Raw genomic sequence first — 13,721 nt, 5'->3', positions numbered from 1 at the left:
TTACTATATGAAAAAAATTAATTAATCTAGCGCGTTCTTCGAATCAGCTGCGTATTGGCCGTTTCCGCTTTGTCAGTACTCCTCGTGCGATTCAGTAGCATGCACTGTGATCCGCGCGCTGATTGAATTTTCAATCCTTTCTATTTTCCAAAAAATGAAAAGAAAAAAATCCTCGAGGTACATCTTTTTTTGTCGTATAGAACACGTGAAAAATGTTTTTGCTAAATCAAAAATGTGTCGGTCAGAAAGGTGTTCGGTTTGTAAAAGAATGTCCCATATACACCTCTGATAAATACAAACTACTACTATGTTTGTACATACTTAACTAAACAAGAACAATTAACACAGGAACAAGTTTCTTTCAAATCACAAAATGCACTGTACCATAACGGAAATACTGTACAATGTGTCATGTGGTGCTTAATGTTGCCATAATTCCAACATGACTTAGGAATGATGCTATATTTTTTACAGGCTGGCCAACTTGACATAGTCTGTTACATTGAAAGTCCACTGTACTGAGGTCCATTATAGCGGGCACTTATTGTATAGAGTAATAAACAGATTTGTCTGTTATAAAATTAGGGAAATTGCTGGTAAGGATTGATCTCAACCAGAGCTTAGTTTCATGAATGTGAAATGTAAATGTTTGAATCAAACTAAATTATGAATTCAGTAATGTATATTATAATAATTGTGTAGTTGCTAGATGTTTTAAACTATTAGAATGAAATAGCAGGATTAATGCTTCTAGAAGCAATGGATACTCCTCTACCCTTTGTAGATAAATTAGTCATACGAGGTGTGACAATAAAGTAATGAAACTGATGTGAAAAAAATGTTGCTTACCGTTTTAGTCATGTTTAGTGTTGTCTCCTTCAAAGTAGTTCCCCTCTGATTGCACACACTTATTCCAGCGCTTCTGCCATTGATGGTAAAATTTCTGGAACTCATCTTCTGTAATATCCTCCAAGACCCTCGTCACATCTTGTGTTGTTTGAAAATGGTGTCCCTTGACCGACATTTTGACTCATGGAAATAGAAAAAAGTCGCACGGAGTGATATCTGGTGAATAAGGTGGCTGTGGTAGTACTGAAATTTGTTTTGAGGTTAAAAATTGACAGAGCAGTATGGGATGGCGCATTATCGTGATCCAGAATCCCATTATCAGCAATGTTGGCACGGACACGAAGAACTTGTTTACGAAGTCTTTCTAAAATTACTTTGTAGAAATATTGGTTAACTGTTTGTCCAGGAGGCACCAACTCTTTATGAACAATTCCCTTGGAATCAAAGAAGCACACAAGCATGCATTTCATTTTTGACTTTGACATGCAAGCTTTTTTTGGTCTGGGTGATCCTTTGAGCACCATTGCGAACTTTGGCGTTTTGTCTCTGGATCGTATTGAAAAAACCAACCTTCATCACCAGTGATAACCCGGCTCAACAAATCTGGATTGATTTCCGTTTGCTCTAACAGATTGGCTGCCACATTTTTCCGTGTTTCTCGCTGATGTGTGAGATTTTTGGGGAATATTTTTGCACAAATCTTTCTCATACCAAGATCTTCAGTTAATATTAGACGAACCGTTTCTCGATTGATGTTGAGTTCTTCTGCAATCATTTTCACAGATAATCTTCATCAGATCGTACGATTTCATGCACCCTGGTCAAGTTGACATCTTTCCGTGAGGTTGATGGTCGTCCACTGCAGTCTTCATCTTCAAAATTCGTTCTGCCTTCACTAAAAATTTTATGCCACCAAAAAACTTGAGCTCTTGACATAACCTCCTCTCCAAAAGCCTTCTGAAGCTTACCATAAGTTGTCGTCGCGTTTTCACCCAATTTAACACAAAAAGAAATGGCATACCGTTGCGCAATATTTTGCGGTTTCATTTCTGTGACGAGAGACACAAACACATGTTCACTTATTACAGCACAACTCACGACTGAGCAGTTGCATCAATGTGCCGCTTGGACTAGAAGTAGCTTATAGACCAAGGTCAAAGATGGTGTGCCTACACAAGCTGCAGGGTTGCCACATCTTGCAAAGAAAAATCAGTCTCATTACTTTATTGTCGCACCTCGTATGTTTTATATTTGACCCAGATAAAAAATTAAGAAAAATATCTTGAAAAACAATGATATTGATACACCTTCAGCATAGCATTAGGAAAAGTTTCCCCAACAGAAATTTCCTAATTTTGGAAAAACCTTTATATGATATAGATATAATACGATTCAGCTGTTTTATCATGTTGGTAAACATCTGATTATTAATGTACTTCTTATTAATGAAAAAAACATAGTTACAATGAGGTCAGAGGAGCTGTGTACACTGGTTAAATCTATTTTTTGATAAAAGCAAGTATAAAATATAGATTTTCACTTAAGTTGTAGAACATATAAGGAAGTTGCTGTGGTCACTTTCCCTTATAATAATTTCCGTCAGAATCTTAAAGCATTCATTGTTATCCTTTTCACAGAATATTACAGTATATCATCTGAAGATAATTGTTTAAAATTATTTGAAAATTCTTTGTTAGTTAAAAAAATCATTCATTGATTGGATTGTAACTACTTAACTTTAAATATGGATAAAATCATTACAATATATTTCTCCGGTTGTGATGTTAATTGTATTGATAGGTTTCTTGTTAATGTTAATGATAGTGTTTCTGGTGCCCATAGTGTAAAATTTCTATTCTTCAATGAAAAATTTTCACGGAAGACCAAAAACAAAAGTAAACCATTCTGAAGTGCTTAATAAAACATTAAGATTTTCATTAAATTTTTAACATTCATTCTCAACTGAAATATATTTTATTGGAGTACGTTCAGTAAAGTTGGGATGAGTTTTTAAAATATAAAAGTGAACTGTCAAAAAAAACTGTCATAAAACACTGAAAGTAAATCTAATCTTAGATTTTAAATTAGGGGGGGTGTGCCATTCCCAGGAGTGAGTACTCTTTTCCATGTGAGTGAATGATTTAAAGAAACTATGTTTGGTGAGGTAATGATATCTTCTCTCTAGAATTTCTGTATAGCATCTCAGAATCATTTTTTGACATATTGCTGTTTCCCAACTACTTCTCTACTTATCCGTCACCTATTATGACTTCCATACTATGTGAATTTACTATAAATTTGACATTTATTATAACATTGTCTTTTTACATTTTTAATTTTTCTATGTGTATTTTTTAACCATCCATTGTACTGAAGAGTTTGGTTGTGCAACTTGTAGGGTTTCACTCTGAATCTACCTGATGAAAATACTTATCTTACTCTTTTATTTATTTTAACATCATTTTTATTTTAATTTGTTAAATTTGCTTAATCAAATTCTTGCTCATCTTTCTTAACTAATTCTTACTAGAACTACATAACATATCGATTTCTTGTTTTAAATTATTTATCCTACCACTTTTTTTTAACTTCTTATATTGTTTACTTTTGATTCATATAATTTCTGGTTTTATATTTCCTAGTGATACCTAAGTTGGTGTCATAGTGTTTTAAATATTTTCTAAGTTGGTGTTTTCTAAGTATTTTCTAATGACTAAGTTGGGTAAAATTGGAACTATCCTTGGGAACTACTTTGTGTCCTGTTTTACCCAAGAGTATTCCATCACATTGATTTATAAAAGTTAGTAAAAGCAAGAGAATGAGAAAAAATAATTGCATGGAACTTTCATTTAATTTTATATTACTTTCAACCTCACAGTACAGAAAGCTTGAAATTTGTTGTTGAAGCCATATTGACCATCAAAAATTACTGAAAGGTCTATTGCATCTTTTCAAGAACATCTTTCTTCTCCATAATTACCTGCTATGATAGCAGTTAAAGAAGCTACAACTCGTCTTACTATATGCAAGTGCTTATTCAAATTGTTTCATATTATCTTATTATCTTTCTTTCATATTATCTTATTAATACACCTAAGCTACCAATCGGTGGGACAGGTATTTTTTTTATTTTTTATTAACTCATTTTTTTTTCACACCTAATCAGTGAAACAGGCATCAAAGAATACATTATTTTTAACAGTATTAGTGTGATATATTGAAAAAATGCTTCTGTTGACTAAATACTGTTAGGAAGAGTTAAGACAGCATGTAATGCATAAAGCATTAAAGTGCATAAAGAATAAACAGATTCAAATTTAAGAATTTTCTTCAATTGTTTCTTTTTGTTTACCTAACAAATCTAGGATTATATCCAAGTGTTAGAAAAGTTTTGGAGATGTCTATGTGTGACACAATTTTCTTAATGCTACTGCCATGAAATTCCTCTCGATGTAAATCAGTGTTTAGGCTGGTTCTTTAGTAGTGCTCTGGTGTATGAATTATGATGTGGTTTGAAATTATAACTTAAGCCTTATGGAGATATTTCAGTTATGTCTCATTTTTTCTTGAAGTATATAGGTACAAATGTTGCAGTTTCTGATTATGTTGTCTGAATGGTTTCTGTGTTATAATTTCGCTGAGGATTTACAAAGCACTGTTTGCCTCACTAATACCAAGATGTAAGAGAAAAAATAGGTGTTTGTCTTTTTTATGTGAGTGTTCATTATTTTTATATATAAACAGATTTATATTTATTATACAGATTTATATTTCCTGCAGTTATCTAAAAAAAATTGGTTTATAAGTAGTGGTGTATGGAAAGTCTCCTTTGTTCATGTATAGTTTATTTTTTATCAACACACTTGACAGTATCCCAGGGAAATTAAATTTGTTTCTAGATACTACTGATAGTTTAAGCATAAAAGTTACAGTAAAAAGAGTTCTTCAGCAATGTTAGTAGTAATTTATTTATTTTATTTTTTATCCTCCAGGACCATCATTTAGGTATTGCTTCAGAGGATAAGATGAATGATTTGTAGTGTGTGTGAAAATGCCATGCCTGACTGGGATTTGAACCTAGGATCTCTGGATGAATGGCCAAGACGCTACCACTCATGCCACAGAGGCTGGCTAATAATATATTTTATGTTTAGATTGTTGCCTTTGCAGATTTTCTCAGCTCAAAGGTCCGTCCAAAAATGATAATTTTTTGTAGTCTTTTATTATTTTGGATTATTTTATTGTAAAATAAAATAAAAATTATATTTAAATGATATATTATTGTAAAATATAATAAAGATATTAATTTTTTTAATTAATTCAATTTTAGTATGTGTATTTTAGTATGAATTTTGTTATACTTTTCCACATAGTGTTCCAGATTCCAGAGATTTATTTCTAACTGGATCAATGTTCTACTGAACTTAAATACTTCTATGTTATTTGTAAGACAGTTTTGTTGTTAACCTGACGGAAATAAAATTATTTATTTTTTTTTGTTTCAGATTTAACGCCCAGTTTTTTAGATATCCTTGTTTGGCAGAGTTTACCTGAATACCAGAAAGATCCTGACATAAATAATAAAGTAGGTATGTTACTTTATATGTGACTTTTTTTTAGCTTGTAATAAACTGCACACTATAAACTATTAATTTACTCTGTTAAATATTCTATTTTCCTACTATATTATACATTATGCACACCAGAAGACACCAGTATAAAAATTGAAAGTACAGTGTATAATGGTGTCAGTTAAACAGTCAGTTTTGCCATATAAAAGTACTGGTCATATAGTAGACAAAATAAATATATAGTAAAGTAATGGATGCACAGTAATTATAATTAAGCCTAGTATCTAATTTAGCGAGTCTATGAAACCAACTGCTTGTTTTTTAATCATCCATTCAATTGTGTATGTATGAGGGCCATTCAGTAATTAACAAGACAAATTGATTTAAAGAAAAAACGGTTCATTCAATGACAATGAAACTCTTTGAGGGCCAAGTTAGCAACCTTGGGAACACATTTAATGTTTGATCATAGTTAATCTAAATATAAACTCTTTTCTTGATTTCAGAATGTTAGCTCTGCTTGAAATGAAAACGCAGAAGAGCAGCATTCAATGAGAAGATTTTTGCTATCAGTAAGTGTGAAACTGGCGGAAATTTACTCAAGAATGTTGAAACAGTATAAGTGCTTAAACCACAGTTACATGTATAAGTGGGTGAAACAGTTTGATTCAGGGAGAACAAGTATGAGTGATCTACATTGCTCTGAAAGGCCAGTCTAAGTTTTGATTACCATGCTGCAAAATTGCTTAAATGATCTCATGAAGACAGGCAAGTCAAAATTTCCCAAATTTTGCTAGTTTGTGTAATATTAGTGTTGAAACCGCGCATTCAATCATTCATGACATGGAGAATAATGGCAAAATGTTTTTGAGATGGGTTCCAAGACAGTTGACTCAAGCCCATAAAGACACCCAGTATTTGTTCTGAGCTCAAAGAACAGTTTGAAGCGGAAGGTAACTTTGTACGTAGATTGTATAATAACTTGTAATGAAACGTGGATACACCATTTCAAGGCCAGATCCAGACTGCAAAGTCTTATCTTGATTCACCCACCAAAAAAATTCAAATATGACATGTCAGTCAGTAAAGTGATGTTGATGGTCTTCTGGAACTCACAAGGCCGAATTTTTAGTAACTATTTAGAAGAATAACATACATGAACAGTGAGTTCTATTCTAACGTGCTCCAACAGAAAGTGAGACCCGTGATAAGGCGAAAACATCAGGGTGCTCTTTCTCAAAATACCTTTTGAGAATCAATCATACCTGATTGATTCTCTTGCATGACATGTGCCCCCACAGTTAGAATGGGAGAAATGCTCGAGAAGTTGGGCTGGGAGGTACCCAGACCACATCCCATCCAATTTTCATTTGTTTCATCCCACCCAATTACTTTTTACCTGACAAGAAGTTCAACTACATCTAAGCAGACAAAAAAGCGTTGCACAAATGGTTCAAACAGCAAAGTATCCTTTTCTGCAAGAATCAGAAAGTTCAGAGAACAGTGGGACAAGTGTCTAAATGTTGCTGGAGACTGTTGAAAAGTAGTGTAAGTTTCATTGTCATTGAATAAATCATTTTTTCTATATATAAATTTTTCTTGTTAATTGTTGAACATTCATTGCACTTATACAGAAACTTAAAATGGTCTTTTAGAGCTAGTTGTTGTGTTGGAGGAAATTAATTAACAAAAAAATTTGGATTTATAATTTTTTTTTCAATTTTACAATATTTTTTTTTAAAACTAAAATTATTTTACTTAAAAAAATAAGATGTGGACACCCCATGACTTCCTTGTACACCTATTAAATTACATATACATATTTTTTCTGCCTTTCATTTAAACTTATCTCATTTGAAAGTGAGATACGATCCTCCAATTTTTTTAATAAAGTGGACAGTTACACAATTGCTGAAATATTAGTTTTTATTAACATCAAATATTTATACAATTAATAATTCAACAATCTTACATGAAATATTGGGATAGAGTAAAAGTCCCTTTATTAATCATATTACTAGATCAGGATTGTTCATATCTTCCTGAGTTGCTGATTTGTTTTCAGATTTCTGGTGTGTCGTATAAATAAAAGTTAATAATTAAACTATCTTGTTTAGTGAACTCCTGATTACTGGTTACAAATGTTAATTTCGACCTTACGGTGTAAAATATTCAGTTTTCATTATTAGATTATTTGGTGAATAATCAAAAATGAAAAAGAACCAATCATACAGGAAAAAGAAAGATAACATGAAGAAATATATCTCAAAAAATGACAAGAAGATGATTATGAAGAGGAAGAAAATGTTAACAACAAAGGAAGAATAAAAAAATTAAGAGAAGATAAATATAAAGAGAAAGAAAATGCTAAAACCAAAGAAAGAATAAAAAGATTAACAAAAGATAAATATAAAGAGGAAGACAACATTAAGACCAAGGAAGGAATAAAAAGATTAAGATTTATATTCCTTTTGATGATGAATATAAAGAGAGAGAAAATTTGAAAACTAGAGAACGTGTATACAAATTAAAATCAGAAGCATTATATCAAATGAAAGAGCAATTAAATGATTGGGAACAAAATACAAATAAACGAAATGATGATCAACTCCAACTTAGGGAGAATATTGTCTGGCAATATCAGAGGAGTAATGAACTAAAGGTTAAGAATTTTTTGCAATTTATTAAAGATCGGGAATGTATGCCTCAATGCATGTGTTGTTCTTGTGAGGGTCTATTTTTCAGTCACTCTGTAGTTTACTTTAAACGAGAAATTAAACAAGAAAATCCAAAAAATAATACAAGTAAATTATAATTTTTAATTAATATTAAATAATCAGATGTTTCACCAAATCTATCATATATACACATATGTAATTAATGCCTGTTAGATTACATATACACATTTTTAAAAGTACATCAAATTCTATTCCACTAATAACTTCTGATTTTTTTATTGTTTTTTTTTTTATTATTGAATAATTATTATTGTAAATTTTTTTACAATCACGGGTTAATTATTAATAAATCAATATATTTAAATTAAAAAAAGTTAAAAAAAAAGAAAAGGAGATGAAGTCTGATTCCAACTGATGTACCTTCCCTTGTAAGATCTAAATATTTCATTAATTAAAATTTTATTTGGTTGTAACTCTGGAACCAATGAAGATAAAATACCAGTTATGATGTGTCACTGAAAATCTCTCAATGAGGGCTTATTACTGCAGTTAAGAAAAAGTTGAAAATCCAAATTTTTGGGGATTTTTGGACACTTTTGGTTCAGTTGATTGCATTCAAAAGGGAGGTGCACAGCTAGATGTTACCAGTCCTAAATACAAAATTTCAACATCCTACAGCTAATCTTTTTTGAGTTATGTGAGATATGTGCATACAGATGTCACACCAAAACTAGTCAAAATGGATTCAGGTGTGGTTAAAATGGATATTTCCGTTAAAATCTGAAAACTGATTTTTTTCTCGATCACAATACATACTTTACTTCATACAAGGAAGTAAAAATTATATCACTTGAAGTTATTTAATTTTCTGTTCATAAAATTTACTTTTAAAACTAAATAATTTCATTAAAAAATCATAAAATTGTTTTATTTTCAATTTTATTATTTAATGTAGGAGCAGTGCTGTGACTTGGATGGCAGCCTCATTTTTTTGCCCTCTTTAGGCACAGTCATTTTTAATCTTATTGTTTGTTGCACAATATGTTTGCAAAATGGTAGTCACTTATACTATTAATTCACTGCAATTTGGTTCATTTAGCTGCAACATGAAACTTCTACAAAAGTTACAACAGAATATATTATAAACATGGGAATCATAGCCTTGATTTGATATACTAGTTTCCATGTCACATATGTTACCTTGTGCTTGTGTAACAGTATACATAACATTGTCTTTAGGCATAATGATTAGGTCTGCTATATGCTGATGTATCTGCTATTTCTACTGGGCATAAATTTTTATTGAGCAAACAGAGAAATAAAATATGATTTTAATTTAAAAATGGGAAGTAAAAGTAAACTTTATAATAAATATATATATATATATTTTTAGCTTGCCATTAATAATAACTGATTGATCATATATAATATATCAAATTAAATATAAACCACCATAACACACTAATTAGGTAAGTTAAACTTACCATATTAATTTCCAAGAATTGATTTGTGGCATTCCACATCCTCAGTTGGCATTGAATTCTTCTATAATTATATTATATTATATAACTATTTTAAAAATTTGTTATTTTAGATTGTTCTCTGTTTTTAAAATTTTGAATAGTATTATAAAGTACTGGAATCATTACAGTACTCGACAGCAAGATTTGCATATGCGTTCATAATACTTTCAGAATTTTTAAAACAGAAAAATTTTTAGTATCAAATTGTCTAAAGTATTATGTATGATGTAATTATAGAATTCAGTTTCAACTGAAGATGTGGGAAGTGTTTGTATACAAATATTTTTTCTATATTTCAAATGAAAATATCATAATCTGTTACCTATAGTATGTAATTGTGGTAGATGTTGAAATTATTATTTTAAGTGTAATTTTATTTTTAATCGTGGTTTGAATAATTAAACTGGAGATGGGAAAACTGCTTAAAGAATCAGGATTAAATTAATCCAGTTGTTTTTAAAATATTGTTTTAAGCTGTAAAAAAGTGAATTTGTAAGGTCATAGCTGAGAGCAAGAAATTTTGATTAAAACAAAATCAGAAACTGTTAATTTCATTATAAATGACTGAAAAAAATAATTATGTTTAAGAAGAACTGAATGAGATTTATCCCTTCCACATTAGTCAAGAATAATTGAATACAATTAAATCATAATTATAAAATTTACAATTTATATATATATATATATATATATATATATATATATGCATGTAAAATTGCATATTATAAATACACCATAAATAAAATAAATTCTTGATAAATACAATAAAACAGAATTTCCTAAAACTTTAGATATAAACTTTAAAAACAAAATTTAAAGTTAAAAATTCCATACATAAAATTACATCATCAAATAATAGAATATTAATTAAAAGTTAAAATGATAAATATGTTAAAGTAATAAATTTGTGTGTGTGATTTTGTTAGCCAATATTATATTACTGTATAGGATTTTAAATAGATTATACTAAAAATTGACAATATTTGATAAAGTGGTGCTATCTACTGCAGCCTTTCTGTATGAGTGTCATCCTCATACTCTTGTGTTGGTTGATCAAGCTGAATCCATTCTTATATGTTTGTTAACGCTCTCATGTACATTAATTCAGACATAATTATATTTACAAAAAATTAAAGGTTAATTAAAGAGATTTTTTATTTTGTGCAGTTATTAAATTTTCAATTTATGTTTACATATGTTGGCTGGTGTGATTTGCATATTGCCAAGAAGCAGTCTGCTTCCATCTAGGGTCCCAGTCTTACAATTTACTATTTTATTAAAATGAGAGCTGCTGGTGAAAGGTAGTAAGTTATTCCTTAGTCCCTGTTACTGAGATTATAAATTTGTATTTTGAATGTTTGTGTTATCTGTGATTAAACAAGTACATGTGCTACTTTTAATTTCAAATAATGAAATCTGCTCTGACAATCTTATTTTTCAGGTTTAATCATTCATCAGCTTAATGCAGTCAAAGAGAGAAATCTGTTTTTGGAGACAAAACTGAATGATCTTAAAGTGGGTATGTAATAATGTGTTATTTTATAAATAATCAGCAGTATGTAAACATGTAACAGTATTACTCATTGATAAATTAAATTATAAATTAACTAATCTAAGCCGTGTTGTATCATAGTCCTTTGTTACAATTAAGTTGTGCCCACCTTATTTTTTGTACTTTGATTGTTATCTTTGATTAGTTGGCTTAAGACTTCTAGATCAACTGCTGAGCTGTGATTTGCATTGTAGTCTATTGCCTAATTATAATTGTCTAATATCAGGCTTATTTTAATTATTACTTTTTTTGGTATTATATTATAATTGATTTCTAAGTTCATCTTTTTCTTCATGTTGTAGCTCAGCTGAAGTTGTAAAAAAAAAACAAAGTTTGTGGTAATATGTTAAGTATTACTTATATTTTAACAGTGTAACCAAATTTCACTAATAATAAGATTTTTCTGATTTTTACTATTAAATTATCAAAGATCAATTAAATTTTGCAAATTTATTTAAAAAGTGAAATTTTTCATAATTAAAGTAGTGAAAAGTTTTCCTTGTAAATTTTCTGTAAAATACAAGGCATGTTCAGAAAGTAAGGATACAGACTTTGGAATTTAATTAAAATATTTATTTAGGAATATAATTAACCATCACCAACATATATACATCTTCAATTTTAATCATAATCATTGTCATTGTTCAAGTACAAGTTTGAGTACCAGCTTTTGTATCTCCCAATCATAAGAAATCTACTATCAGTCTTTTAAACCATATTGTGACTTCTTTCATCTCATTATTGTTGTTAAACATAAAAATGTTTAAATCTATTTCCTGTTAAGATCTTTCTTAAGATGAAGAAACAAATAGAAATCATAAGGTAAGAGATTTGAGCTCTAAAATTATATATATATATATATATAAAACATCTTATTTCCAACAGTCGAGCATTACAGAGGGGACATATGCAGTGTAAGGTCAAGCACTTTTGTGGGGCAGGCAGACGCTATATGTTAGAAATTTCCTCCTTTTCTTTTGAACAGCCTATCAAAGACATTTAAATTCTCTAATGTCTCACAGTATACATTAACAGTAAATGTGTTAACCTTGAAGTCAACCTAGAGAACCCTTGTTGTTTCCCAAAAAACTGCCATCATTTTTTTTTGTTGAAAGTAATGTTTTTAATTTTGGGGGAATTTTATATATCATCATTACAATAATTAATTTGATTCAGAAGTATGATGATAAATCCAGGTTTCATTCTCAGTTACAGAAGAGTTCAGAAACTCATTTCCTTCCTTTGCATAATATATGAGAAACATGAGTGTGAGGTCCACCCATTTTTTCTTGAATAGGTTAACATTTTGGGACCCAATACAGTTTTTTTAAGCTTAACAGCTTAATAAAATTGTTAATCTTAAGACAATTGGAAAATCAATTCATTCACTGAATCGAATCAAACACTAAGTTGTACACTTGCTGTCTTAATTAGTGACGTTGATCTTTGGAGATCAAACTTGGCTTAACACTTCTTTCATCATGAACATTAGATTTTCCTTTCAAGAATTCACAGCACCAATCAAGACATTCTGTCTATTCATATTTTATAAAAAACTATGAATTTTTGCTGAATGTTCACATTTGTGTTTAGAAAGCATGTATCAGGTATTACAGAACAAACTGGACATTTGGTCAGATTTTGGGTAATCATTCTTTAAAAAAAACGTGTTACTTAAACAAATCAAGGAAAGTTTGCTCCCATACTGAATAAAGCATTGACTGCTAACAATATTAACAGTAGAACACATTGGTGGCTATGTTGGTAACAATCAACACTGACAATAAATAATTCCCTCTTGACATAGCTGTAACCTTATTTTTCACACTTGCAATTTGTAATTGTATTCCTAACCTGATTAGAAGATGTAAAAATAAAATCATTGAGTTATTAATTTTAATGTATTTAATTGTTTTCTTATTTTGATTTTTGGAATTAATATTTAACATAATTTCATATAGCATCTTTTAATTACATTCATTGACGGCAGGTTCTATCGCAGATGCAGTTATTTCATTTATAATAGATTTCTTATTTTTCAATAACTTCATTTCATAACTTTTTCAGGTTAAGGTAATACAAAGTTGATTGTAAGTACTGGTAGCAATTTAACAAGTAAAATAGTTGGAATAATTGTTTTTAAATTTGTTATACACTCTCAGTATATAAAATGCTAAAAGTTTTATCAGGCAAATAATAAAAAAGTCTAAATTTTCTTTTAAAGAGAAAGAATTTACTTAGACTTCAATATCTAAAAAAAAAATTGATTTGTACATTTAGAGCTTTAACAGTTGTGGTCAAAGTTTCAGCTCTCTCCAATTTTATTTTAAAAGACAAATAATTGTTTTTAAAGTTTAAAAAAATTTTGTAAATAATGAATCATCATTTTATTCCTTCCATTCCAGCACAATATGAGTATGGATTCCAGCACACATAAAGAGGTGCATTCCATCATCTCTTTATGTGATGAAAAACCACAGAAGCCATGTTGGCTCCAATTTTGAAGCTGATATCTTGTTGATTTGTCGATTTCAAAATGCATACTCCA

General features: G+C 29.6%; 1 protein-coding gene across 5 annotated transcripts in view; it reads left to right on the top strand.

The window, feature by feature from the left end:
- LOC142326694 (uncharacterized) overlaps window positions 1–13,721 on the top strand; it is a 59,042-nt gene that overhangs the window by 18,610 nt on the left and 26,711 nt on the right. For all 5 annotated transcript variants that reach the window (XM_075369333.1, XM_075369324.1, XM_075369351.1 and 2 more), the window contains exons 4-5: window positions 5,355–5,438; window positions 11,063–11,140. In XM_075369333.1, the coding sequence (XP_075225448.1) occupies window positions 5,355–5,438; window positions 11,063–11,140 (162 nt within the window). The remainder of the gene's footprint in view (window positions 1–5,354; window positions 5,439–11,062; window positions 11,141–13,721) is intronic.

The sequence above is a fragment of the Lycorma delicatula genome, chromosome 1 (assembly GCF_047948215.1).
Source record: "Lycorma delicatula isolate Av1 chromosome 1, ASM4794821v1, whole genome shotgun sequence".
Classification (NCBI taxonomy): domain Eukaryota; kingdom Metazoa; phylum Arthropoda; class Insecta; order Hemiptera; family Fulgoridae; genus Lycorma; species Lycorma delicatula.
Note: the sequence above shows the minus strand (reverse complement) of the source record. Positions and strands in the feature narration are given on the sequence as shown.